Source organism: Rutilus rutilus (assembly GCF_951802725.1).
Source record: "Rutilus rutilus genome assembly, chromosome: 18".
NCBI classification, from domain to species: domain Eukaryota; kingdom Metazoa; phylum Chordata; class Actinopteri; order Cypriniformes; family Leuciscidae; genus Rutilus; species Rutilus rutilus.
Genome location: NC_140231.1, coordinates 32246742 through 32271752, shown reverse-complemented (window position 1 = coordinate 32271752; position 25011 = coordinate 32246742). Strand labels below are relative to the sequence as shown.

At 36.2% G+C, this 25011-nt stretch overlaps 1 protein-coding gene across 2 annotated transcripts; it reads right to left on the bottom strand.

Annotated features, from left to right (window-relative positions):
• Positions 1–24962, bottom strand: LOC311277862 (uncharacterized protein). Of its 2 annotated transcripts, XM_084388332.1 has the most exons (5): positions 24395–24460; positions 15055–15175; positions 5764–5883; positions 2461–2580; positions 1–869 (listed from the first exon to the last, which is right to left on the bottom strand). In XM_084388332.1, the coding sequence occupies exons 3-5, from the start codon at positions 5819–5821 to the stop codon at positions 91–93; spliced, it is 957 nt and encodes a 318-aa protein (XP_084244458.1). In that variant the 5' UTR covers positions 5822–5883; positions 15055–15175; positions 24395–24460; the 3' UTR covers positions 1–90. The 2 variants fall into 2 exon arrangements, with proteins under 2 accessions (XP_084244458.1, XP_084244457.1); XM_084388331.1 differs by lacking the exons at positions 1–869; positions 2461–2580; positions 5764–5883; positions 15055–15175 and adding exons at positions 19871–21710; positions 24858–24962 and having other exon boundaries at positions 24395–24508.
• Between the last annotated feature and the right edge of the window lie 49 nt (positions 24963–25011).

Sequence of the window (25011 nt, the reverse complement as noted above, 5' to 3'; positions counted from 1 at the left end):
CAATTCAATTCACATTTATTTGTATAGCGCTTTAATACAAATCATTTCAACAGCATCCTGAGACAAAACAGAAAAGCAAATGGAAAATACTTAGATTTGGGCAATGGGCAACTTTGGGCAACCCTTTTTCTCATGAGTCCGTAGATGAGCCAATTGGGTGAATCTTTTCTCACATGAAGAGCAATGATACGGCCTCTCTCCAGTATGAACTCTCTCATGATCTTTCAGGGTTCCTGACCGAGAGAAACTCTTCCCACAGTGTGAACACTTGTACGGTTTCTCTCCAGTATGAATTCTCTGGTGTTTTTTTAACTGTGCGTTTGTAGTATAGCTATGCCCACAGTCAGAGCACACATAAGCTCTCACACTAGTATGAACACGCTCATGCACTTTTAAATACGTCAGCAGTGTAAAACTCTTTCCACATAAAGAACAAATGTGAGGCTTCACAGTAGAATGAATTTGAAGGTGTCTTTTTAAGTTTGATTCCCCAACAAATGTTTTCTCACACTGATCGCAGCTGAATGATCTCTGAACAACAGAGTGAGAGAGCAGATGATCATAGAGAGCCCTTTTCTGAGTGAATCTCTTTCCCCAATGAGTGCATGTTAACAGATTTTCTTCAGTGTGATTTTCTTCGGGGTGAAACAGTCCACACTCAGAGCAGGTTAAAGATCCTTTGTCTCCAGATTTTCCAGCTTGTTTTTGTGTGAAATTCTCTTCAGTCTTTGAAACGACTGCATTTCCATCTTCATTTTTGAAATGATGAGATTCTTGAAACAGATGTTGTTTGTCTTCATTTTTATATTTCAGTTCTCCTTCTTCATTTGTGAAATAATGCTGTTTGTCGTCATTCACTTCCATTGGGTCTAAAATCAACACAAAATTCCCAAAATTCAAATAAAGCACAAATCCAGTTTACTTACGGAGTCTAGTTTTAGATGTTTTGTTATATCCTCCTGAGAACCAGAAACTTTTTTTGTGTGTGAACTTTTTGTGTGATTAAATATCATATTTAGATAAGAGTGCTAAATTTGATTCAGTTGTAATCAGGGTTTGAAATTAAATGAACACCCGCCAAAAATCAGCTGTGGCAGGTAACACTTTCAAATCACTAGCAAATTTGCCGTGTTATTATGTTTACTCACCTTGCTGGTAAAGTCCGTGTAAGCCAAATCTGCGCAGATTTAGCGCAAGTCGCGAGTCATTATGAATACAGTGTATTGTGCAGAATGCGCGCATACCTGGCTTACTTGAACACACACATCACTAAGCAACAAATAACGGTGCGCTTGTTAATTTACATTAAAGCAATAGCGGAGATTTAAAAAGCGTTTGGTTAACAGAAAAGACATTGCTATTTTCCAACATCCTACATTTGTTTTATGTTCTTTGTACTGTATTGATCTGTCCACCTAAAACACATTTTTGGTAATGAGGATGAAAGAGGAGGCTGGAAATGGCTGGATGACAGGATTTTTTTAAAAAAAATTTAATAAGAAATTAATTTATGAAATCCAAAACTTTATATATAATATGTGTGTGTAGTTCTATATATATATATAACTGTGACGTAGTTAATCTGGTTCATTTTTTTTTTTTTTTTTTGGCTAGGCGAAGTTCTGAATGTCTGGTAACTTAAATGGGGTGGTATAATGCCCTTTTCACAAGATGTAAAATAAGTATTTGATATCCCCAGAGTGTGTGTGTGAAGTTTTAGCTCAAAATACCCCACAGATATTTTTATATAGCATGTTAAAATTGTCAATGTTTGAGGTTGAGCAAAAACGCACTCTTTTGTGTCTGTTCCTTTAAATGCAAATGAGCTGCTGCTCCTGGCACAGGGGGCGGAGCTTCAACAGCTTGCACTCACACAGACATGCACTGAACATTTCAAAAACTTTTAGCCTTTTATGTTCAAACCGGATTCAGACAATGATGGAGACGAGACTCAAGAACATGTATGAAGCAACAGGATATTTCTGAATGGTTATTTGATGTATTTATGTAGCTTATGTGTAGTTATCTTCTAGTCATTGATTAGCATATTGTATCTTGATAATCTATAAATCGTGTTCCGGGGGCGGGGTTTATGTAAATTTGAGTGTTTGTGATGTCACTAACCCGGGAGGAATGTTGTGAAGTCTCTACCAGCCGTTTGTTATAGTCCTTAAAAAATGATTTCTTTAAAAGCAAAGATCTCCCTTTGCTTTGAACTTTGAGCATTTTAACTTTACAGATGTTGTTTATGCTCAAACAGCAACATTACACACTAACTAAAGTTAGAAAAGTGAAATCATAATCAACCACCCCTTTAAGAATGTAGTAGCCAAATTGGCCGGTGTTCAGTACAAGGGATTTTCATAGGAAAAAGTCTAAGCCTGGGTCTCAGGAGGAAATGTGAGTTTTCATCTTAATGTTCCTCATCAGTCATTTAAGAGAATGAAGGAAAACACCAACCTATATGTTCTTCTGTATCTTCATCTTTTATTCTGCAGGGTTCTTCCTTAATCTCCATCTTTACGATAGTATGTCCGTAGTTTCTCCTGGAGTAATTCCTCCTGCTTGCTTCTTCTTCTCCTGTGGAAGATGGGAATATTCCCCAGCATTTAAACTCTCATGAACGGCTGTGGGAGCTTCACTGACTGAAGGAGTGAATTGTGGTCGTTGTTGCTCATTTAGCAGATGATCATCACACTTACAATCACTCTCAATTATTCAGGTGTAAATGTTTTGCTCAAACAACTGTTTAGAAACAATTTAACTCCTCTAGCTGATTTTTATCTTGCTCTAACAATAGATATGATTTACATGCATTCAAAACGGTTTACCAGGTTTAATTTGTTCATTAAATAAAATGAAAACACAACTCATAATCTAAAAAAGGCTTCATTACGTCATAACTGGTTTGAAACTGTTTTATTGGTTATTGGTAATTATTTTATTTTATTGTATTTTTTTTTAGGAAATGTAGAGGTTTATAAAAAGATTGTGTTTGTTATTTTGGCCTAGTCTGCCCCTGATGCTAAACCCTTGTTGAAAATAATAAAACTCTTTATTATTCTGCATCTCTCTGGTAGCAAGACTTTTCCTTTTACAGATGATCCATAGCGGTCGTAGCAATTACTTTGTTCATAAGGAATAATTATTATTTTTTTATTTTTTTTATATTTTATGCTATGTCCTCTGTAGTTAATAAGAATAATAAAATAAACTGGCATGATAAGACAGGCCTGCCCCCAACTAAAGATTTTTCTAGTCGACTAGTAGTTGTTCATTTAAGCCATTAGTTGACTAATCACACATTTATATTAATTTAATTTCTTATATACTGATAAAAATACTAAACCATAATAAGAATTTAATATAGACGTAATATATAGTCTATTCTGTACTCAAGCACACACATAAAGAATATTAAGAAGATGAGAAGATAAAAAATAGCAAGGAAACATTTTAATTATTAGGTAGTTTTTTCTGTGTTTTCGGCTGCAAAGATGAAGTTGTTGATGCTGACATTTTTATGAAAGATATAACAGAAAGATTTGATGCACTATTTTACTTCATGATATTGTATGTATGTGTGTGTAAAATTGCCTTAAATGTGTAGTCCCATTCTATACAATGTATTTAATGTGAATATTAATGTGTTCTTGTGGCAACATGTGAAAAAAAGAAGTGTAATAATGGGAATAATAACTTGGCAACATTTTCATGAGAATATATGATATACAGTTTCTTTCCCTATTCAGTCATTGTGTCTCCCCAAAATGCCTGTTAAACATGCTGTAAGTCCTGGTCAGTGTTGTGTTTAACTCATTACAAGTAACTTGAGTTAAGTAATCAGATTACTTTTTCAAGTAACTAGTAAAGTAACGCATTACTCTTTCAATTTACAACAAAATATCCAAGTAACTTTTTTAAATATGTAACACAAGTTACTTTTTCACATTTATTGACTGACAGCTCTCCTGTCCTCGTGTTGAGAGAAATAAAGTGAGGAGGCGTTGTGCGCAAACATTATGGTTATTTAAGTTCTAGACTAAACGTGAACGTGCATTTACTCATCTCACTTGCACAAAAACATTCAGTATTCCTAAAAACGAATAAAAACAGTAAAATGCAATCTCAAAATTTCACGCAAAACTTTATAATTAACTATATTAAACTACACATACATACTTTATGTATTTAATCTCACTTTATTAACCAATGTCTTTGCTGCTGACCTTCAATGATCTATATGTACAACTGTGACATAGTTAATCTGGTTCATATATATATACAGTACCAGTCAAAAGTTTGGAAACATTACTATTTTTAATGTTTTTGAAAGAAGTCTCTTATGCTCATCAAGCCTGCAGTAAAAAAAAAAAAAAAACAGGAATATTATGAAATATTATTACAATTTAAAATAATGGTTCTCTTTTTTAAATGTAATTTATTTTTGTGATGCAAAGCTGAATTTCCCTCAGCAAGTACTCCAGTCTTTGGTGTCTTATGATCCTTCAGAAATCATTCAATATGCTGATTTATGATCAATGTTGGAAACAGTTGTGCTGCTTAATATTTTTTTTATAACCTGAGATACTTTTTTCAGGATTATTTGATGAATAAAAAGTTAAAAAGAACTGAATTTATTTAGAATAGAAATCTTTTGTAACAATATACACTACCGTTCAAAAGTTTGGGAACAATAATTATTATTTTTTTTAAGAAATTAGTACTTTAATTCAACAAGGATGCGTTAAATTGATAAAAGGTGATGGTAACGATTTATATTGTTAGAAATGTTTTTATTTTGAATAAATGCTGTTTTTATGAATAAATGCTGTTAACGTTTTACTCATCAATGAATCCTGAAAAAAGTATTCCAAAAAAATATATTAAACAGCACAACTGTTTCCATCACTGATAATAATTGAGTATCAAATCATCATATTAGAATGATTTCTGAAGGATCATAAGACACCAAAGACTGGAGTACTTGCTGATGAAAATTCAGCTTTGCATCACAAAAATAAATTACATTTTAGAGAACCATTATTTTAAATTGTAATAATATTTCATAATATTACTGTTTTTTTTTTTTTTTTTTTTTTACTGCAGGCTTGATGAGCATAAGAGACTTCTTTCAAAAACATTAAAAATAGTAATGTTTCCAAACTTTTGACTGGTACTGTATATATATATTATTTTTATTTATTTATTTTTGCTAGGTGAAGTTCAGAATGTCCAGAAACTTAAAAATGTAATAGCCAAATTGCCAGTGAGTGAAAAAGTTCATTTCAAACCCTGGTTGTAAAGGTGAAACCTCCAAACATTTGGTATCTCTGAAAAGTCCTGAATATGCATATATACTTTATGTATTTAATCTCACAACCAATGTCTTTGCTGCTGACCTTCAAATGATCTATGTACAACTGTGACATAGTTAATCTGGTTCATATATTTATATATTTATTTATTTATTTTTGCTAGGTGAAGTTCAGAATGCCCAGAAACTTAAAAATGTAATAGCCAAATTGGCCAGTGAGTGAAAAAGTTAATTTGTAAAGGTGAAACCTCCAAATATTTGGAATCTCTGAAAAGTCCTGAATGTGCTCTTTACAGGACTGTGACATGAATTATCTCAGAGAAATTTGCTAAAATGTAATGTCCTCTACAGAGGATAAAGTCTAAGCCTGGGTCTCAGGAGGAAATGTGAGTTTTAATTTTAATGTTCCTCATCAGCCATTAAAGAGAATGAAGGAAAACACCAACCTATTTGTTCCTCTGTATCTTCATCTTTTATTCTGCAGGGTTCTTCCTTAATCTCCATCTTTACAATAGTATGTCAGTAGTTTCTCCTGGAGTAATTCCTCCTGCTTGCTTCTTCTTCTCCTGTGGGAAGATGGGAATATTCCCCAGCATTTAAACTCTCATGAACGGCTTTGGGAGCTTCACTGACTGAAGGAGTGAATTGTGGTCGTTGTTGCTCATTTAGCAGATGATCATCACACTTATATTCACTCTCAATTATCAAGGTGTAAATGTTTTGCTCAAACAACTGTTTAGAAACAATTTAACTCCTCTAGCTGATTTTTATCTTGCTCTAAAATTAGATATGATTTACATGCATTAAAAACGGTTTACCAGGTTTCATTTGTTCATTAAATAAAAGAAAAAACTCACCTCGTAATCTTAACAAGGCTTCATTACGTCATAACTGTTTTGAAACACTTAGAAAAAAGAAAAGAAAAATTTCAATGGTTCACCACTGAGGATCTCAGTCAAACCATCATGAAGGAGTCACTGAGAAGAACCAAATAAACAAGTGTCTGGTTTTACCTGATCTCTGGTCAGTTTTATACATTTGTAGACGTTTTAATTAGTATAATTGAAATAAATAATGGTAGTTATAGCATTAACTGAGCCATTCATAGAATTAACAAAACAAACCCTGACAATTGATAAAAGAACATATAGCCAACTGGTAATGTTATTAGATTATTGCATTTGAAAGATTTTACTTTCAATAAAAAAAATTGCTATAGATTTTTGTAAAAGGTGTTTTTATGCAGACTAGACTACTGCCACATAAATGAAGCTTGTGTTCGCCAATTCCTGCTCATATGTTAAATATTATGGAATGTTTTGTCAAAAATAAAATAGGTATATTGAATTATCAACTAAGATGTTATTATAGTGTTTGTTCCCATGTATATTCAAACTAATGAATCTTTAACTTTGAAATACTTATGGTGAACTTTGTGTTTTTTACAAAGAAATATTACACTTAAAATATTGTTAAAATTGTAATTACAATTTCTGATTTACATGTGGAACTTTTTAATAAAATAACAAAAAAATAATAATAAAAAAAAAAAAAATATATATATATATATATATATATATATATATATATATATATATATACACAATGTATATTCCCCCAAAAATTGGAAAATATTCCCAAACTTTCTGAAAATGCAGTATGAGAATTAACTGCATAATTACTAGAAAATGTTTACCTTGAATATTAAACCATTTGCATGCATACAAAATTTGTGAAAAAAAATATATATATCAAGATGTTTCCAACTCTAACTTTGAAACAATTCTCTAGAATGATCCATAGCCTATTTGAAAAGTATTTGTTTCCAGGTATGACTGTATCAAAATGTGCTTTTGACTTTCATATATATTTCTTTTGTCCTCGCATTCTTTCTGGTGTTTCCTTCTCAGTGACTTCCTGACTGAAAGGATCATTATGCAGCTTATTATGCAAGTCATTGTCTTCTCAAGTGTGAATCACAGCATTAATCATTATCATGTGTCTTACAAAATTTAAATTAATGAATTGTTTTTATGTGAATAAGTAGGCAGGATGATTTTCACATACTTTGAAGCAAAAACTCTTAAGACTTGTGGACACATATTTAGTATATTATTCACATATTTAGTATATTTATATAATATTCACAGCTCTTCCTCTCATTTCAACCAGATGATCCCACAGTAGCTGCACGGGTCTCAAGCTGTCTGGCGGACATCTCCACATGGATGCATGGATGCATCACCTGCAGCTCAACCTGGCAAAGACTGAGCTTCTCGTCCTCCCTGCCAATCCGTCTATACAACACGACTTCACCATCCAGCTAGAGTCATCATCAATCACCCCAGCAAGGTCGGTCAGAAATCTCGGAGTAACGCTTGATGACCAGCTGTCCTTCACAGATCACATTTCAAAGACAGCTCGATCATGCAGGTTTGCACTGTACAACATCAGGAAGATCAGGCCTTTCCTAACTGAGCATGCAACACAACTTCTCGTCCAGGCCCTGGTCATCTCTAGGCTTGACTACTGTAATGCTCTTTTGGCCGGACTTCCAGCATGTGCAACAAAACCTCTACAAATGATCCAGAATGCTGCAGCTCGTCTTGTCTTCAACGAGCCCAAGAGGGCCCACGTCACTCCTCTGTTCATCTCTCTGCACTGGCTACCTCTCGCTGCTCGCATCAAATTCAAGGCATTGACGCTTGCTTACAGATCTATCACAGGCTCAGCTCCCTCCTACTTTCACTCACTCCTACGAGGCTACATCCCTACCAGACGCCTACGATCGATCAACGAGCGACGTCTCGTGGTTCCATCACAGAGAGCCACAAAATCACTTTCCAGAACATTCTCATTCACAGCTCCATGCTGGTGGAACGCTCTCCCCGGCCTCATCCGGAATGCAGAATCACTGGCAACATTCAAAAAACAGCTGAAAACCCATCTCTTCCGTGAGCACTTAACCTCATAAAAAAAAAAAAAAAAAAACCTTCGAAACATCACTTATCAGGCTTATGCTACTCTGAATAATGCCTGAACTTTGTATTCTGAGCACTTCTTGCGTTGTTGTTGTTTTTGCCTCTTCATGATGACTCGCTTAATTTAGTCCTAATTTGTAAGTCGCTTTGGATAAAAGCGTCTGCTAAATGACTTAATGTAAATGTAGTATAGTTTTGTAGCCTCGATTCAGAAACTTAAATTTTTAGTTTTTTCAATAACCATGCATAAACATTATTCTCTCAAAAATACAAACATGTAGATTTTGCTTACATAGTAGCCCTGTTTGTGGTGAAAAGAGTGTAAAATGGCACCTTTTCAAAAAAAGCACAAATGTTATGGCATTTATGCAGAAATATATAATACATAACTAATACAAACAAGACATTCACTCATACAAGACTCTCCAAAGGTTGCTCACTCATCCCTCAACAGAGTAAACACATTAGAGGTCGACCGATATGGGTTTTTTTCAGGTCGATGCCGATCTTTTGAAATCCGGGTCGGCCGATGCCCGATAAATGCTGCCGATTTATTTTGGCCGATATTTGGCCGATTATGTGCTTGTTTTTAACCTCTATTTGAAAGATAAAATGTAACACAAATAATTACTTAAGATAGACAAGATTTCTCAACAAAAACATTTATTGAACATTTGACCAATCTGCACTAGTACAAAAGACAAAAAGACCTTGAGATATGTTTGGTAATTGTACCTGAATGAATTGAAAATTAATTTGCTACATTTCAGATTTATATATTTGTTTTCCTTAAAATTGTAATTAACAGTAACTTAAACACTTTGCAGTTTGAATGATGTCCTGTATAAACAAAATGACGGAGTTTGTTTTTATGTTTCCACTGTTCGATTGCATCCGCGCCTCACACACACACACATACACGTACACAAATATAAGTAAACACTTTGCGAGTTTAAACACACGCGACTTTTCGATCGCGCCCGCGCCTCTCTCTCTCTCTCGCTCTCTCTCTCTCTCTCTCTCTCTCTCTCACACACACACACAACATATTCCAGCATTGCAATCTTTACATCACAGCCTGCTTCAGAGCTAAGGCAGAGCTACAGATTAGGTGTCCCTAAAGAACCCGCCTAACTAACAGTAGTTCCGCATTACATTAATTAATTTGCACGGGAGTTTTATTTATTTTTATACCATGTATTCTCTGTGTAAATTTATACACCGAACCGTGACGCCGGTACTGTTTCGGTTCAATACGAATACATGTACCGTTCCACCCCTAGTCTACAGTGAAATACAGTCACACATTACACTGTTTGGCCAGCATTTTAACCGTGTTTAATCCAGCTACTAGCTAACGGTATGCTAAAGTTAGCTGCTGACTAGCGTCACGTGCAGCGAAGCGATGTTTCTGTTATTCTAACGTCCGTTTTCAGAGCATCCAAGAGAAGCACAGGCATAACAGTAGCACCGAAATGAAGCACAGAAATCCGTGTTGATATTCAGGTCCAGTAGATAACGGTCGTTAAGGCACCATTTCATTTGTAAAGCGTCTTTGAGTTCCTTGGAAAGCGCTATATAAGACTTATGTATTATTATTATTATAATAATATACTTGGATATAGGCCGATGCCGATTATGCTAAAAAATGCAAAAAATCGGCCGATTAATCAGTCGGACGATTAATCGGTCGACCCCTAAAACACATGTAATATGTATGTACCGAAACACAAATCTAGACACCAGTAAACACGTATGCACACATAAATGTAAAGGATTAATGCACCATGCTTAAAATAGGTTTCATTTAATCCCATTTAAGGGTATCAACTCTATCAGTGGTAACCACTGTAGAGCAGTAGTGACCACCGATAATGCTCCAGCATCTGTCCTGACCTGTGCCCCCAAACCACCTCAGAGATATATATAAAAAAAAAAAAAACAATTGCATGTATTCTGAAGATGTTGAGCTAGGGCATTTTTAAACATTGGAAAGGAAGTCAAAGAGCGAATTGAAATGGGAAGGTTATTCCACTCATACGGTGCTTTATATTGAAATGCATATCTTCCTATTTCTTTGTTGATTTGAGGAATGAGAAAATAGATTTGGTTATTGTGTCGCAAGTTATAAAATGATCTAAATGGAATTAGATATTGTTTTAAATAGGAAGGATAGTCCATATAAATACATTTAAAAATAAATTGTAACCAATGAAAACGCCTTCTATCTGGTAGGGTCAGCCAGGACAGTTGATGGTACATTTCACAATGGTGTGTTCTGTAGGGGCAGCGGAGGATAAATCTACACAGGCTATTGTAGGCAGTGTTAAGAAACTGAAGGCAGGAGGCTGTAGTATTTTGGTATATGATATCGGCATAATCCAAGATTGGCAATAAAAGTTGAGAAACAATTATTTTTCTGACAGGAAAATTAAAACAGTTAATTGATTGGTATAAAATTCTAAGTGAGCAGTTGAGCTTATTAGTTATATTATGTACATGAGTGCTAAAAGAAAGATCAGAGTCAAGCCAAAGGCCAAGATACTTGACCTGCCTAGTAGGTTTTATGGGAGTTTGATCAAGAAATTTAATTTTTAGTGAATTTTCAGATGAAGGATTCGGCTTTTTTTTGAAAAAGCATTGAATATGATTTTGATTTGTTAAGTAGAAGCTTGTTGGACAATAGCCACCGCTGGACGGAATCAAAACCGTTTTGTAATGTAGTGCTGCTGTCATAAATATTAGGTTTGGAACAATAAATGACCGTGTCATCAGCATAAAGTTGGATATTGCATTCAGTGCAGCTCCGCGGAAGATCATTGATAAATATCGAAAAAAGTAACAGCCCGAGAGAGGAACCTTGAGGAATTCCTCTGTCAATGTCAGTGAAATAAGAGATGCTGCCCCCAAAGGACACACACTGGCGACGATTGTGTAGATAAGAATTGAACCAAAGCAAAGAAGAGGTAGACAGACCAACAGAATACAATTTGTCTAAGAGTAAATAATGATCAACTAAGTCAAACGCTTTAGTACGATCAAAAAATAATGCACCTGTACACATACGATTATCAAAACTCGAAAACACATCATTGGTAAATTTAAGAAGTGCTGTAGTAGTAGAAAAATGTTTTCTGAATCCAGATTGACATTGAGATAATAGGTTATTGTCAGCTAAATAATTCGATAATTGGAAAAATAATATTTTCTCAAAAACTTTTACAACACTATTGATGATTGAGATGGGTCTGTAGTTATTACTATTTTCAGGATCGCCACCTTTGTGAAGTGGGATAACTTTGGCACATTTCCAGGCTAAAGGTAATTTACAAAAAGAGAACGACAAGTTAAAAAGTGAGGCCAATGGCACTGCTAGTACATGAGAACCAATTTTAATAAACTTATTCTCGATGCCATCTGGACCAGCACCACTGATAGAGGACAGGTCACTTATGGCCCTTTGCCATATGATTGCAGGAAAAAAAAAATTGTCCTGAACATTTATGGAGCAATATATTTTATGTTAGATTCTGATAAAGAAGACTCTGTGTGATTCTTTGGATGAGGATATTCAACTTTATGAATTTAATCGAAAATTAGTAGTTTGATTGTTTGACAATGGGAACCTTTAGGGAAGGTAAAAATTGTTGTGTATTGCATTCTAAGTGTTGCTATATTTTGTCCTTTCGACACCCTGTATTGTTCCTCTGTTGTACTCTGATGTACGTCATTGATTACGTTGCACGAGTGCCCTCTACAGCGGAAACCAATAGGCCTACATATTAACATTCAAAAGAAGACACAAAGCCCAAAGATACTTCGCAAAACCATACGGTTTCTTTTCCGACCGTGAAACAATTATTATAATTACATTAGGCCTACATAAAAACAAAACAGAAACAAACTGTTGGTTTGGAAATATCATTTTATTGGTGACACTGTCATTTTTTAGATAGATTTAAACTTCAAATATCTGCTAAGGCATAGGCGCATGCAAATTGTCTTTGATGCTATACCTGGAAATTGTTGCTTGTCACTGATATTATTGATTTGAATATAAATCTTGATGTCAATTCATAGTAAGATTGTACAAGTATAGATTGTTGATTTAAAATAGTTTTTAAACAAATGAGTTGACTTTCTGAGATATTGTGTCAAAGTAAAGGCGCGACAAATGTGAAAATTTACCTCTTCAGTTCTGTCCGAGCAGCTCAATGCATGCACACAAGTTGTCCGATTTAGTTTTCTCCCAATAAAAATAAAATTAATGTCCTCATATGCAAACATACAGGCAAATTAAATCAGCAGACTCGTTTCTTGAACAACAATAAATTCAACCAGCTCAACATGTGGTTGCAATGAAAACAAATGGCGACATCCAGAGGAAACACCTAATGAACTAACAAACTATGGTCATAACTTCATATAGAAACACGAGGATCGAGACAGAACTCAAAATCAAATTAAAACTGTTTTCAATTTAAATTATTTATTACATTTTTAAAGATCTTAAATGACCGTGAACCTTCTTAGATAATAAAGTAGCCTATTTAACTGCTGAATTGCAACAGACATAGAACATATTCCCTTTTTCCTTAGCAAATTCATCTTCTCTCTGTGTGTGTGTGTGTGTGTGTGTTCATACTAGAGTCCATATGGCCCATTTTTAGTTACAATAATTTTGTTGCTACTGATTATGGATGTTGAATACAACAGAAAACCCCTTGATTTAATGTAAAATAAAGTAAATGTATTTATTAGGACTAAATAATCATTTTATTATTATTATTATTGTATGAGCGCTATTCAGTGCTCAAAGGGTTCGGGTTGAGTACAAGTAGAAATGGATGACTGTGTTTCCAGTTAGAGAAACAAGAAAGACATTGATGTCCCAGTTCAAAAATGTATTAAAGTTATTCTGTCTGCATGTTGACATTTGAGGTCTACAATTAAACAGAAATCCAGAACAATTAGGTAGGTTCATAAACAGTATTTCAAACAGTAACAAGTGAATTACAATTGATATTTGTGGGACCTGGAAAAACTGGTTGAATATTTTACAAATAGCAAATTGTACCAAAAGAATTGAATAGCATAAACAAGATTAGTATATGAGCTGTTTCCCTGCATTGATACAATATACATTTAAATGACTTGTAATCAATCACTCACAGGAACAAACATGCAGAACTCCAGAACATAATAATGACATTTATTATGCCGTAAGTCTGGGCTTGTCTTGCACAGGCATTATATGGCATATAGTGTAATTTGCCTATATTAGTCATAAGGATATGTGGGTCTTTCAGACACATCTCTTGCAGAGTCTCAAGTGATTTCAATGCAAAAAGAGTTTTCAATATGTTCTCAAAGCATCACATCTAAGCAGCGAGACTAAAAACGAGTTGATTGTGATATGGATAATGGCATAATAAGATGCTGTTGTCAACTTGTCATTGATTCATAAATTCCAACTTCAGCTTAATCTGAATATCAGATTATTTACTTGCAAGTCCTGGATCTGAACTTTGATCACTTAGACACATTTAGGCAATGCTTCTTCATGTGGAGCTGTAGACCATTTAATCGGTCGAAACTCTTCCCACATTAAGAGCACTGGTGCGGCTTCTCTCCAGTATGAACTCTCTCATGATCTTTCAGGTTTCCTGACTGAGAGAAACTCTTTCCACAGAGTGAGCACTTGTACGGTTTCTCTCCAGTATGAACTCTCTGGTGTGTTTTTAAGTAGCTGGATTTAGTGAAGGTTTTTCCACAGTCAGAGCACACATAAGGTCTCACACCAGTATGAATTCTCTCATGCTCTTTCAAAGAATGCAGTTGTGAAAAACTCTTTCCACATGAACAAATGTGAGGTCTCACACCAGTATGAACATTAAGGTGTCTTCTTAAGTTTGATTCCACAACAAATGTTTTATCACACTGATCACAGCTGAATGATCTCACTCCAGAGTGAGAGCGCAGATGAATGTTGAGACCGCTTTTGAATGTGAAACTCTTTCCACACTGAGAGCATGAGAACAGTTTTTCTCCAGTGTGAATTCTCATGTGTTTCGTAAGGTGTGATTTATTTCTGAAACTCTTTCCACACTGAGAGCATGTGAACGGTTTTTCTCCAGTGTGAATTCTCATGTGATCATTTAGGCTTTTTTTATGACTGAAACTCTTTCGACACTGAGAGCATGTAAAAGGCCTTTCTCCAGTGTGAATTCTCATGTGCTCATTAAGGCCTCCTTTATGACCGAAACTCTTTCCACACTGAGAGCATGTGAACGGTTTTTCTCCAGTGTGAATTCTCATGTGCTCTTTTAGGTTTCCTTTCTGAAAGAAACTCTTTCCACACTGAGAGCATGCATAAGGCCTTTCTCCAGTGTGAATTCTCATGTGTGTTTTGAAATTTGATTTATGTTCGTAACTCTTTCCACACCGAGTGCATGTGAAAGATCCTTTAACTCGTTTCTGTGTGAAATTCTTTTCAGTCTGTGAAATGATGCTTCCATCTTCATTTTTGAAATACTGTTTGTCTTCATTCACTTCCATCGGGTCTAAAATCAACATATTAAATTTCCATGGTTGAATTGAAGACAGACAAATTAGAAACAAAAGGAAATTCAGGGAGCCCTGAATTTTAAGTACTTTTAAGTCTAGTATCTAGTTTTAGATGTTATTGTTATATGTCAGTTTATCATCTTAATGTTCCTCATCAGTCATTAAAGAGAATGGAAGGAAAACACCAACCTATTTGTTCCTCTGTATCTTCATCTTTTATTCTGCAGGGTTCTTCCTTAATCTCCATCTTTACAATAGTATGTCAGTAGTTTCTCCTGGAGTAATTCCTCCTGCTTGCTTGCTTCTTCTCCTGTGGGAAGATGGGAATATTCCCCAGCATTTAAACTCTCATGAACGGCTGTGGGAGCTTCACTGACTGAAGGAGTGAATTGTGGTCGTTGTTGCTCATTTAGCAGATGATCATCACACTTACAATCACTCTCAGTTATCCAGCTTTAAGTGTTTTGATCAAATAGTCTCAAATTCTCAAATTGATTTGATTTTTTGAGAAAGCAAATCAATATATGAAAACAAAATAACATCTTTTAAATGAAAAATAGATAAATGGATAAAAATTATAAAAAAATTTTTTTTAAACTACTTCTAAAATGTATTCATATTTAAATCCACACGCATACATGATGCATACAAATGACAGAAATAAGCTGTTAGAACAGAAAATAGATTGTGACTAAATTGTATTTCAATAGAACGCCAATCTTGACATTTAATCAAAACTATTTTGCGCAGTTTATAATGGCTCGTTTCCACTGAATGGTACGGTACGGTACGCATTTATTTCCGTTTCCACTGTCAAAAGTTGTGAATGGTACCAAAATGCCGAACCGTACCGTACCACTTTTTGGGTACCCTTCCGTTGGGGTACCTAGCACAGTGGTACGGTACTAAAGGGTGGAGCTAGACTCACTGCAGAACGTTGATTGGTTGACAGAGAATCGTCACGCGTTCTACAAGGGGAATGACAGCATAAGAAGCGCCATTTTTTTATATACGTAATTTTAAGAGTTTTTCAGGCGAGAATGTAGTTGTTTAAAGCTCAAATCTGTGGTTTATTTATAAAGATTTGATGAAAATTTGATCCAGGTTGTGAGATCCAGGCAATCACCGGGAGCTCATGTACCCCGCCTGGAACAGCCTTTCCTCGGCTGGTCCTTCTGACGTTTGCCGCTGACTCTGGCTTCTCAGTAGTGGTTAAACATGAGATATAATTAGTCTTGTGTAGACCTAACGGGTGATCTTTGGTCTTGTGAATCTATAATTTGTTCCCTGGCCACATAACTTTATATTTAGGCTATTTAACTTTACCGTTGTAACGTTAGACTAGAGCGCTGACTTTGTATGTTTGACTGAATTGTTTGCTTTATTTCTTGTTGTATAGCTTCTTGTACCTTTTACTTATACTTTTAATTAAAAAAAAATGTGTTGTTATAAATAGGCTAACGTTACATGCAGTGAATATAATCAATACGCGTGGCCTGAACCACATTTGTGTGGCTATAATGTTTAAGATTTCTTTAAATGAAAACGAAAAGAGGCAGTGTGGTGTTTTATAACATATTGCGTTTTATTGTTGCCTAAAATGTACATACAGAGATAACCGGAGTAGCAGAGCGAGTTGAGTGACGCTTTGAAGAACGAGCTGTTCCTTTGCAGAATTACCGGACTCGCGTCCTCGGGAGTCATTCTCCTGAGTCAGACTTGGCAAGTCTGAACTTTGCGTACTTGCTATTGAGAAACGCTTAATGTCGGCGCTTGGCTTCTTGTGACAAACATGCCGAGAAGCAAGAACAAGATCTGCTGTATGTCATCCATTGTTGTTGTTGTTGTTGTTGTTGTTGTTGTTGTTTATGTCGATTTCTTCTTCGCGCGAAAATGACATTGATCGCTTCTTTCCGGCATAGACTACACCACGCCTATCAAGTAAGGGTACTTCATCATACTCAGATTCTAGTCAGAATGTGAGTCTGATACTGCTCCATTGGGCTGTGATTATGGGGCGTGTTTCAACCGAACCAGGAAGGAAAATGCACTCAATTGGATAGACCTACAACCAATCAGAACAACAGTGTAAGTGACGTATGTTCTTCATTCATCTTTCCGATCAACAAATGCCTTGATCGCGGTTCTCTGTTCCTCTTTTAAAATGAATGCGCTGTCGATATCTTCTATAACAGACACGATGGCGTAATCTACACATGATGTGTCATAAACAAAGTTCGGGAGGAGCAAATAATCAATCCAATCAACTTGTCATCAAACAATTACAATGTCTACCCTATCAGCATGAGAGGAAGCATATATTTATTCACTCTGTCAACTCACCTAACATTCCTTGACAGTTTTCAGCATCCCTCCACTCACTCTCGGCTTGTTCTTCCACAGCTTGGAATACGGGGGGAGTACTTTGGGTTTGGGCCGAATACCGAGCCCGGAGCCTCTCCTCGGACAGTACGCCAAATATGCATTTATTCTATCTGACTTATTTGTAAGTGTGAACTCGTGAAATCTCAATTCTTCAGCGGCAGTCATCTTTGTTGTAAACAAATTCAACCCAAGTGCTCGTTGGTGACGTGGATGATTACGTTACTATTGATCATCTGTCCATCATCGTATAAAGCCGCCCTGACAATTTGATTGGTCCGAACAACTTTTGTTCTGGCATAATAGCACCACAACGGATCAAGTCCAGACCGAACCTCCTTACTTAAACATTTTGTGGGCGGGGCTAAGTTCGGCTGGCTTCCAGGCTAACGACTACCGACACCAGAGGGTTATTCAGGTGAACCTGACTACCGCAGAGCCTTTCTTACTAGATGCTCCATGCATTTTTCGTTGCAGCCACAGACTTTCAACCGTGAACAGTCGAGGGTAGCATTTGTACTCACATTGCTGTCGGGTAAAGCAGCTCTTTGGGGAACGGTGGTGTGGGAGAACCAGGATCCATGCTGCGCCTCGTTCCAGACACTCTCCGAGGAGATGAGAAGGGTCTTCGATCGTGTGGTGGCGGGTAGGGAGGGGGCCAGACTACTCGCAGACCTTCGCCAAGGAGATTGCTTTGTGTCGGAATGTAGTCTGTCTTCGGGGTTTCATCCCCAAAGCAATGGCCAAACCGAGAGAGCCAACCAAGATTTGGAAAGAGTGTTGCGATGTTTGGTTTCTAGGAATCCTTCCTCCTGGAGTCAGCAACTCTCAATGGTGGAGTATGCTCACAATTCGTTACCAGTGTCATCTACGTGCCTCTCTCCGTTTGAATGTAGTTTAGGTTTCCAGCCACCTATTTTTCCCAGTATGGAATCCGAAGTTGCGGTTCCCTCCGCTCACGCTTTCATCCAGAGGTGCCGTCACACATGGAGCAGAGCCCATGAGACTCTTCTCCAGGTGGGGGCGCGCAGATCTAAGGCCGATCACCACCGGTCGAAGCCTCCCATATACGTTGTTGGTCAAAACGTGTGACTTTCAACCAAGAACATTCCACTCCGATCCGTCTCTAATAAACTTGCTCATGAATCCACTGTCTCTCTCTTGTGTGTTTGTGTGTGGGCGTGGTATCCAATCTCAGGTTGATTATTAGCGCCAGCTGTAATCACTTCCCTTTCCATATGTTCAGTGATCACTGTCTCATGTTGTCAGATCGTTGTGGCTTCCCCGGTGTCGTGTCCTGTTCGTGTTCATCTCTAACCCTCCTCGTGTGGATTATCTTTGTTGTGCATCATCTTCGTTTGGATTGTTTGTTCCCTGGATTCTTGAGCACGCCGATCACCGCACACCATCACCGGGTTGCCCGTCGAAGTCCCTGCGTCATATTTCACCTGAGTGTTTGTCCTCTGACCTGTTGTCTTATATTACTGAGATCTAATAAACAGTTTTTACTTGCATTTTGCATCCGTCTCTGTATCATTACACATTTAACTTAAAAACTCCAGTTCTGTGTCAGATTGTTGCATAATAATCTACAGGTACACAAAATGTTAGAACAAAACTGAATCTTGAACATTTCTTTCTTATATGTTTTTATGTCTAAAATGAAAGTAGAGAGCGGTGGAAGTATGACGTCAAAGCCCCGCCCACTGGTTCCCTCAAGATTTTAAATTTATGAGTAAAATAAACCCTGTGGTAAACATAACTTGACCATACTTTGACGTTTATTCTACATTGTAAATGACACTCAACATACTCATACCAGACAAGTTTTGAAGCAGTCATCATTTTTGAAAATGTACGTTTTGTAACAAGTTTTAAGACAGTGTATGCCGTTTACATTGTAGAACAAAACGTCAAAGTATGGTCAAGTTATGTTAATCATAAGCTTTATTTTACTCATAAAAAAAAAACATAAAAAAAAAAACACATTATTAAACCCCATAGGAAAATCTCAAAGGAACCAGCGGCGAATTAGACTTTAGTTTCTGACGTCATCACTGCGCTACTGTATTCTTTGAAATTTTACAAAGCAAGAAACTTCCTTTTAATGGTACACAATTTGGAAGGAAAAAATAATCTTTCTGTTGGCCGTGTTAGATTGTAATAGAACAGATTACATTTTAGTATTTTTATTAACGTCACTGAATTGTTTTTAGTTTTAATTCAACATCCATAACTGAAAATTACATTTACATTAAATTTACTTTACAGAGCAGAAAAAGGGGTCACAAGCCATTGGTTCAAGACAAAAAAAAATTTCTAAACTTGTCAGATTAAACACATATAGGAACAAACTGTCAGTAAAATCACACATTTAAGGGCTCGTTTCCACCGAGTAGTACAGTCCAGTCCAGAACGATTCGGGACGGTAAACCCTAATCTGGCTTGCGTTTCCATTGCTAACAGTACCTTTACTTGATATGAGAATGACTTTTCTCTTCAGATGCTAAAGAGCTTTAAATGATGGCAATTTTGTGCACATGGTAGTGAAAAAATAGCAATATTTACACATGATTTGACAGTTTTTATTTTATTAAATATCAAGAATTTAAAAGGTGTGCATCATGCCTAACAACAACATGGACATGTTACAGTTGGTTTTCACGACTGGAAGTCATTCTCTTCAAATGCTATTGAAGTTAGAAACGTGTATATCAATGTCATATGTAATTTTAAGAGACAGTCCCTAAGTACAGTTTTTTTGCATTTATTTTTGGCCATATGACAGAGATCTGATATTCTATTTGTCATGTTTCTGTTTTGCATAAAACTGAAGAATATTCGGTGCATCCTATACTGTATTCTAAAATGATCTGATATTAACTTTTGCCTGGATTTGACTGAAAAGAGCTTAGGCTCATGTAACCAGAAGTTTTAAGATATCCAGTATGAACATGCTTTTTCTTTTCAAGTTTTTCTTGCCTCGTGGGTTGACATTATCTTAACAAGCAAAGCAATTCAACATTACAATAAATAAAATATTTGGGCAACAGATTATCACAAATGTTTTATGTTTATTGAACACAATATACAGTCATTGACTGAACATATTTGGGTTCGGTGTGAACCTGTGAAATGTTGAGGTTCCATCGTAGTAGTTTTGTGCGGGCAACATCATGGCAACGTAACACAAAGTACCTCACGCGGGAAACACTTAACGTAATGCGTAAATGCGTGTAACTAACGTAAATCAAGAAAGCTAGTATGCATAGGTCATGAAGTGTTGGCGAAATACATTAGCGGACCGGAGGGAATAATATGAAATTTTTTCCAGAAAACTTCTTGCAATAAATAAATTCAAGCACTTTCAAGGACCTGTATCTATGCATGTCTATATTCAAAAACTTTCCAGGGCCTTGAAATTTTATTTTTAGATTAACAAACTTTCAAGGATTTCAAGGACCTGTGGGAACCCTGTCAAATGAATGTCTATTCTTCTCTTGTAAGTAATGGTCCTGAACATGAACATTTGCTCATTAGATAACTTCGGGCAAGGTTTTGCTCTCATGTAGAGCACTGATGCGGTTTCTCTCCAGTATGAACTCCCTCATGAGATTTCAAGGAATCTGACCGAGAGAAACTCTTTCCACAGTGTGAGCACTGGTGCGGTTTCTCTCCAGTGTGAATTCTCTGGTGTGATTTTAAGTTGCTGGATGTAGTGAAGGTCTTCCCACAGTCAGAGCACACATAAGGTCTCACTCCAGTATGAACACGCTCATGCTGTTTTAAATTCTGCAGTCGTGAAAAACCCTTTCCACAAAAAGAACAAAAGTGAGGCTTCACACCAGCATGAGTTTTAATGTGTGTTTTTAAGCTTGATGAAAAAACAAATGTTTTATCACACTGATCACAGCTGAATGATCTCACTCCAGAGTGAGTGTGCAGATGATTGTTGAGAATGCTTTTAGATGTGAAACTATTTCCACACTGAGAGCATGTATAAGGTTTTTCTCCAGAGTGAATTCTCACGTGCACATTTAGGTGTCCTTTATGAATAAAACTCTTTCCACACTGAGTGCATGTGAACAGTTTTTCCCCAGTGTGAATTCTCATGTGCACATTAACGTCCTCTTTGCGACGGAAACTCTTTTCACACTCAGAACAAGAGAACCTTTTCTCTCCAGTGTGAATTCTTGTGTGCTCCTTCAAGTGTCCTCTATGTCTGAAACTCTTTCCACACTGAGTGCAGGTGAACGGTTTTTCTCCAGAGTGAATTCTCATGTGTCTGTTAAGTTGTGATTTATGTATGAAACTCTTTCCACACTCAGAGCAGGTGAAAGATCCTTCGATTCCAGATTTTCCAGCTTGTTTTTGTGTGAAATTCTCTTCAGTCTTTGAAACCACTGCATTTCCATCTTCATTTGTGAAATGATGCCGTTTGTCTTCATTCACTTCCATCGAGTCTAAAAGCAACATGTTAAATTCCCAAAATTAGGGCTGCACCAATCTTTTTCCAGAACAAGCCAGATACCGATAATTTTTATTTTTAGTACTATATCTGTTTTTTTACGGAAGCCCTGAACGTAAAAAAAAAAAAAAAATCCTATCATTTCGAGATTAAAGTCGAAACGTTTCGAGATTAAAGTCGAAACGTTTCGAGAATAAAGTCGAAACTTTTCGAGAATAAAGTCGAAACATAGTCTTCTGTAGAAGTTGCGTATGTGCTTGCTGTTTTTTCACATTGCCGTGTGTGTGTGTGTGTGTAAACTGGATCTACACAAAATAATAGCTTTACTTTTATCTTTGCTTTCAACAAAAGGAACATCTACAGGTCTACCGATATGGCATTAGGCTATAGGACGTTATAAAATATACTGCGCTGAAATAGACTTTAGCCTACAGGCGAAAACACTTTTCAGACTGGATCAAGAAATCCAGCTTAATGAATGAATGAATGAATGCATGAATGAGGCATTTATATAGCGCTTTCATATGTTTACTGTAGGCCTACACTTAAAAGCGCTTTACAATCATTTCAGGGAATCTCTCCTCAACCACCACCAGTGGTTATTATATCTGAGGAAATCACGGGATCCGGCCAAATGATCTGTAGGCCTAATCTACAGATCATTTGAAAAAGAATGATGCACTTAAAATGTATCCAGAACGGTGAAGAGGGAATCAGTGCGGTAACTGTTAAGTGTTCTCGACCCAGATAGTGTTGCCTATTATAGACGAGCACGAAAACACGTCAAAAACACTGCCACATAAAGCTTCGACCAGATTGTGAACCTACTCCGGCGGAGTCTGTGCTCATCTATAGGCAATGCCATGATAACGCATGTTGGTAGATTGGCACCTCGAATTTTCTTTTTTGTTGAAAGTCCAGATAAAAGTAAAAAGCTACTATTTTGTGTAGATCCATGTCCGAGGCAGTTTGACTTCACAAGTGCATTTCTTTACACAGACACACACACACACACAAATTCAGAATTGAAAACACGTCCTATGCACCAGTGGACGTGTGCCGTTATGAATGCACACACACGCAACTTCTACAGAACAGAAGACTGTATTCTGGTAATGTTTCGACTTTATTCTCGAAACGATTCGACTTTAATCTCGACACGATTTGACTTTAATCTCGAAACGTTTCGACTTTAATCTCGAAATACTAGAATTGTTTTTTTTTTACTGATTGTTTTTTTTTTTTTTGCGTTTCAGGGCTTCCGTAGTTTTTAATGCATTTTAAAAAAAATTAAATATTGGGAAGAGAAAACGAAGAATCTGAATTACATTGCTTAGCAAATAGATATTTCTTTAAGTTATTTTCATGCCTGTTAAAATGTATTGTAGGAGCTACGGCTACATTCCCTCTTCATATTATAGCTCTATAATATTTTATCTTTAATTTGATAGCACAGTGAATATTTAGAGCGGCTCCAGCAGGACTCAACCAGTCAAGAGCAGTGAGTGATTCTCTCTTTCTTTTGTTGTTAGATCAACATTGAGGACAAAAAAAAACAAAAAACAGTAGGTTTATTAGGCTGCTGTCACTTTAAGAGTTTCAACATACTGTTAACCCTTTAAGCCCGAAGTGTACTGAAAAAAAAATCATAATCAAATTACTGGGCAACCACTGAATGGAATAACACAAAATATGTATAATTTTAAAGCTTAGAAATACATCTAACCATTTTAATCAACTCTTAATGAGTGCTGAGTAATCCCTCTAAACCGGAGAGTACTGCAGTGCCCGCGGGCGCCAACTAGCTTTGATCAACACAAAATAGGTGTCATTTGAAAGCTTGAAAGGTCTTACGGAGTAGAATACAAGAAGTATAATAGTTTTGGCCTTTGACTAAACTTGAGTGAGTTTTTGTACGCGAAGCCCTGCAAAACCCATATGTCAACAATATACGGATACGACTGATTCTGTTCTGGGCAAGAGGCAGCTTAGCATGGATAAAAGCAGGGAGAGCAGCAATCTCCCAAAAGCTTCTAACAGAAGTATAAAGAACTATGTTATGAAAGATATAACAGTATGATTTGATCAACTATTTTACTTTAAGCATTATGTGTGTAAAAATGCCATAAACGTGTAGTCCCATTCTATACAATGTCTACGTTGAATATTGATGTGTTCTTGTGGCAACATGTAGTAAAAAACTAACTTGGCAACATTTTAATTAAAATATCTTATATTTAATAGGAATATTGATATGCAATTTCTTTCCCTTTTCACTTGTTGTCTCCCCAAAATGCCTGATAAGTCCTATTCTGATTTGAAACCCCATAACGGGAGATGTTAGTTTATGACAATTTGAAAATTACTTAGATTTTAATGATAATTACTAAATATATTTCAATAAGAGTGGTCAATTTGATCATTCAGTCATTGTCAGTCATATTTAAAGTCCAAGTAGAGGGGGTTTTAATGGTGAAACCTCTAAACATTTGGTATCTCTGAAAAGCCCTGAATGTGCTCTTTACAGCACTATGACATATGAAGATCTCAGAGAAATTCGCTAAAATATAATGTCCTCTACAGAAGAAAAAAAGTCTATGCCTGGGTCTCAGGAGGATTTGTGAGTTTTCACCTAATCTTCCTCATCAGGCATTAAAGAGAATGAAGGAAAACACCAACCTATTTGTTCCTCTGTATCTTCATCTTTTATTCTGCAGGGTTCTTCCTCAAACTCCATCTTTACAATAGTATGTCAGTAGTTTCTCCTGGAGTAATTCCTCCTGCTTGCTTCTCCTGTGGGAAGATGGGAATATTCCCCAGCATTTAAACTCTCTTTGTTTATAAAAAGTACAACTCCTCTAGCTGATGTTTATGTTGCTCGTACATTAGATATGATTTTAAATACATTAAACCTCTGTTTACCAGGTTTCATTTGTTTATTACATAAAATGAAAACACAACTCATAATCTTAACAAATTGTAATGTGAAAAAAACAGTCAGTAACGAGTTTACGTTTGACAAGCTTAATGAACAACATCAGTCGGTTCATTTTGATTCATTTCTGAGTGATTCACTAAATGACTCTTTTCGCTGTTTGGATTTAGATTTCTCCTAATAAATGATAAAAATGAATGTACTCACAGTCTGAAACAGCAGATTTAGAGCAGAATGAACGGCTGTGCCACTTCTCATGTTTATGTTCCCTTCCCTCGCTCACTTCTCTTCTTCTTCTAGACTCGGATGCGTGTCATTGCTTCGGTTGCTCGAGCGCCTCTACTGGCGAAAATTATATTGA

Bases quoted from the DNA above. Each gene is read 5' to 3' on its own strand.
- LOC311277862 (XM_084388331.1), bottom strand. From the start codon at position 24,452: ATGGAGTTTGAGGAAGAACCCTGCAGAATAAAAGATGAAGATACAGAG. The intron at 21,711-24,394 runs GTTGGTGTTTTC...TGTTGCTTTTAG, and splicing joins AGATACAGAGGAACAAATAG to ACTCGATGGAAGTGAATGAA.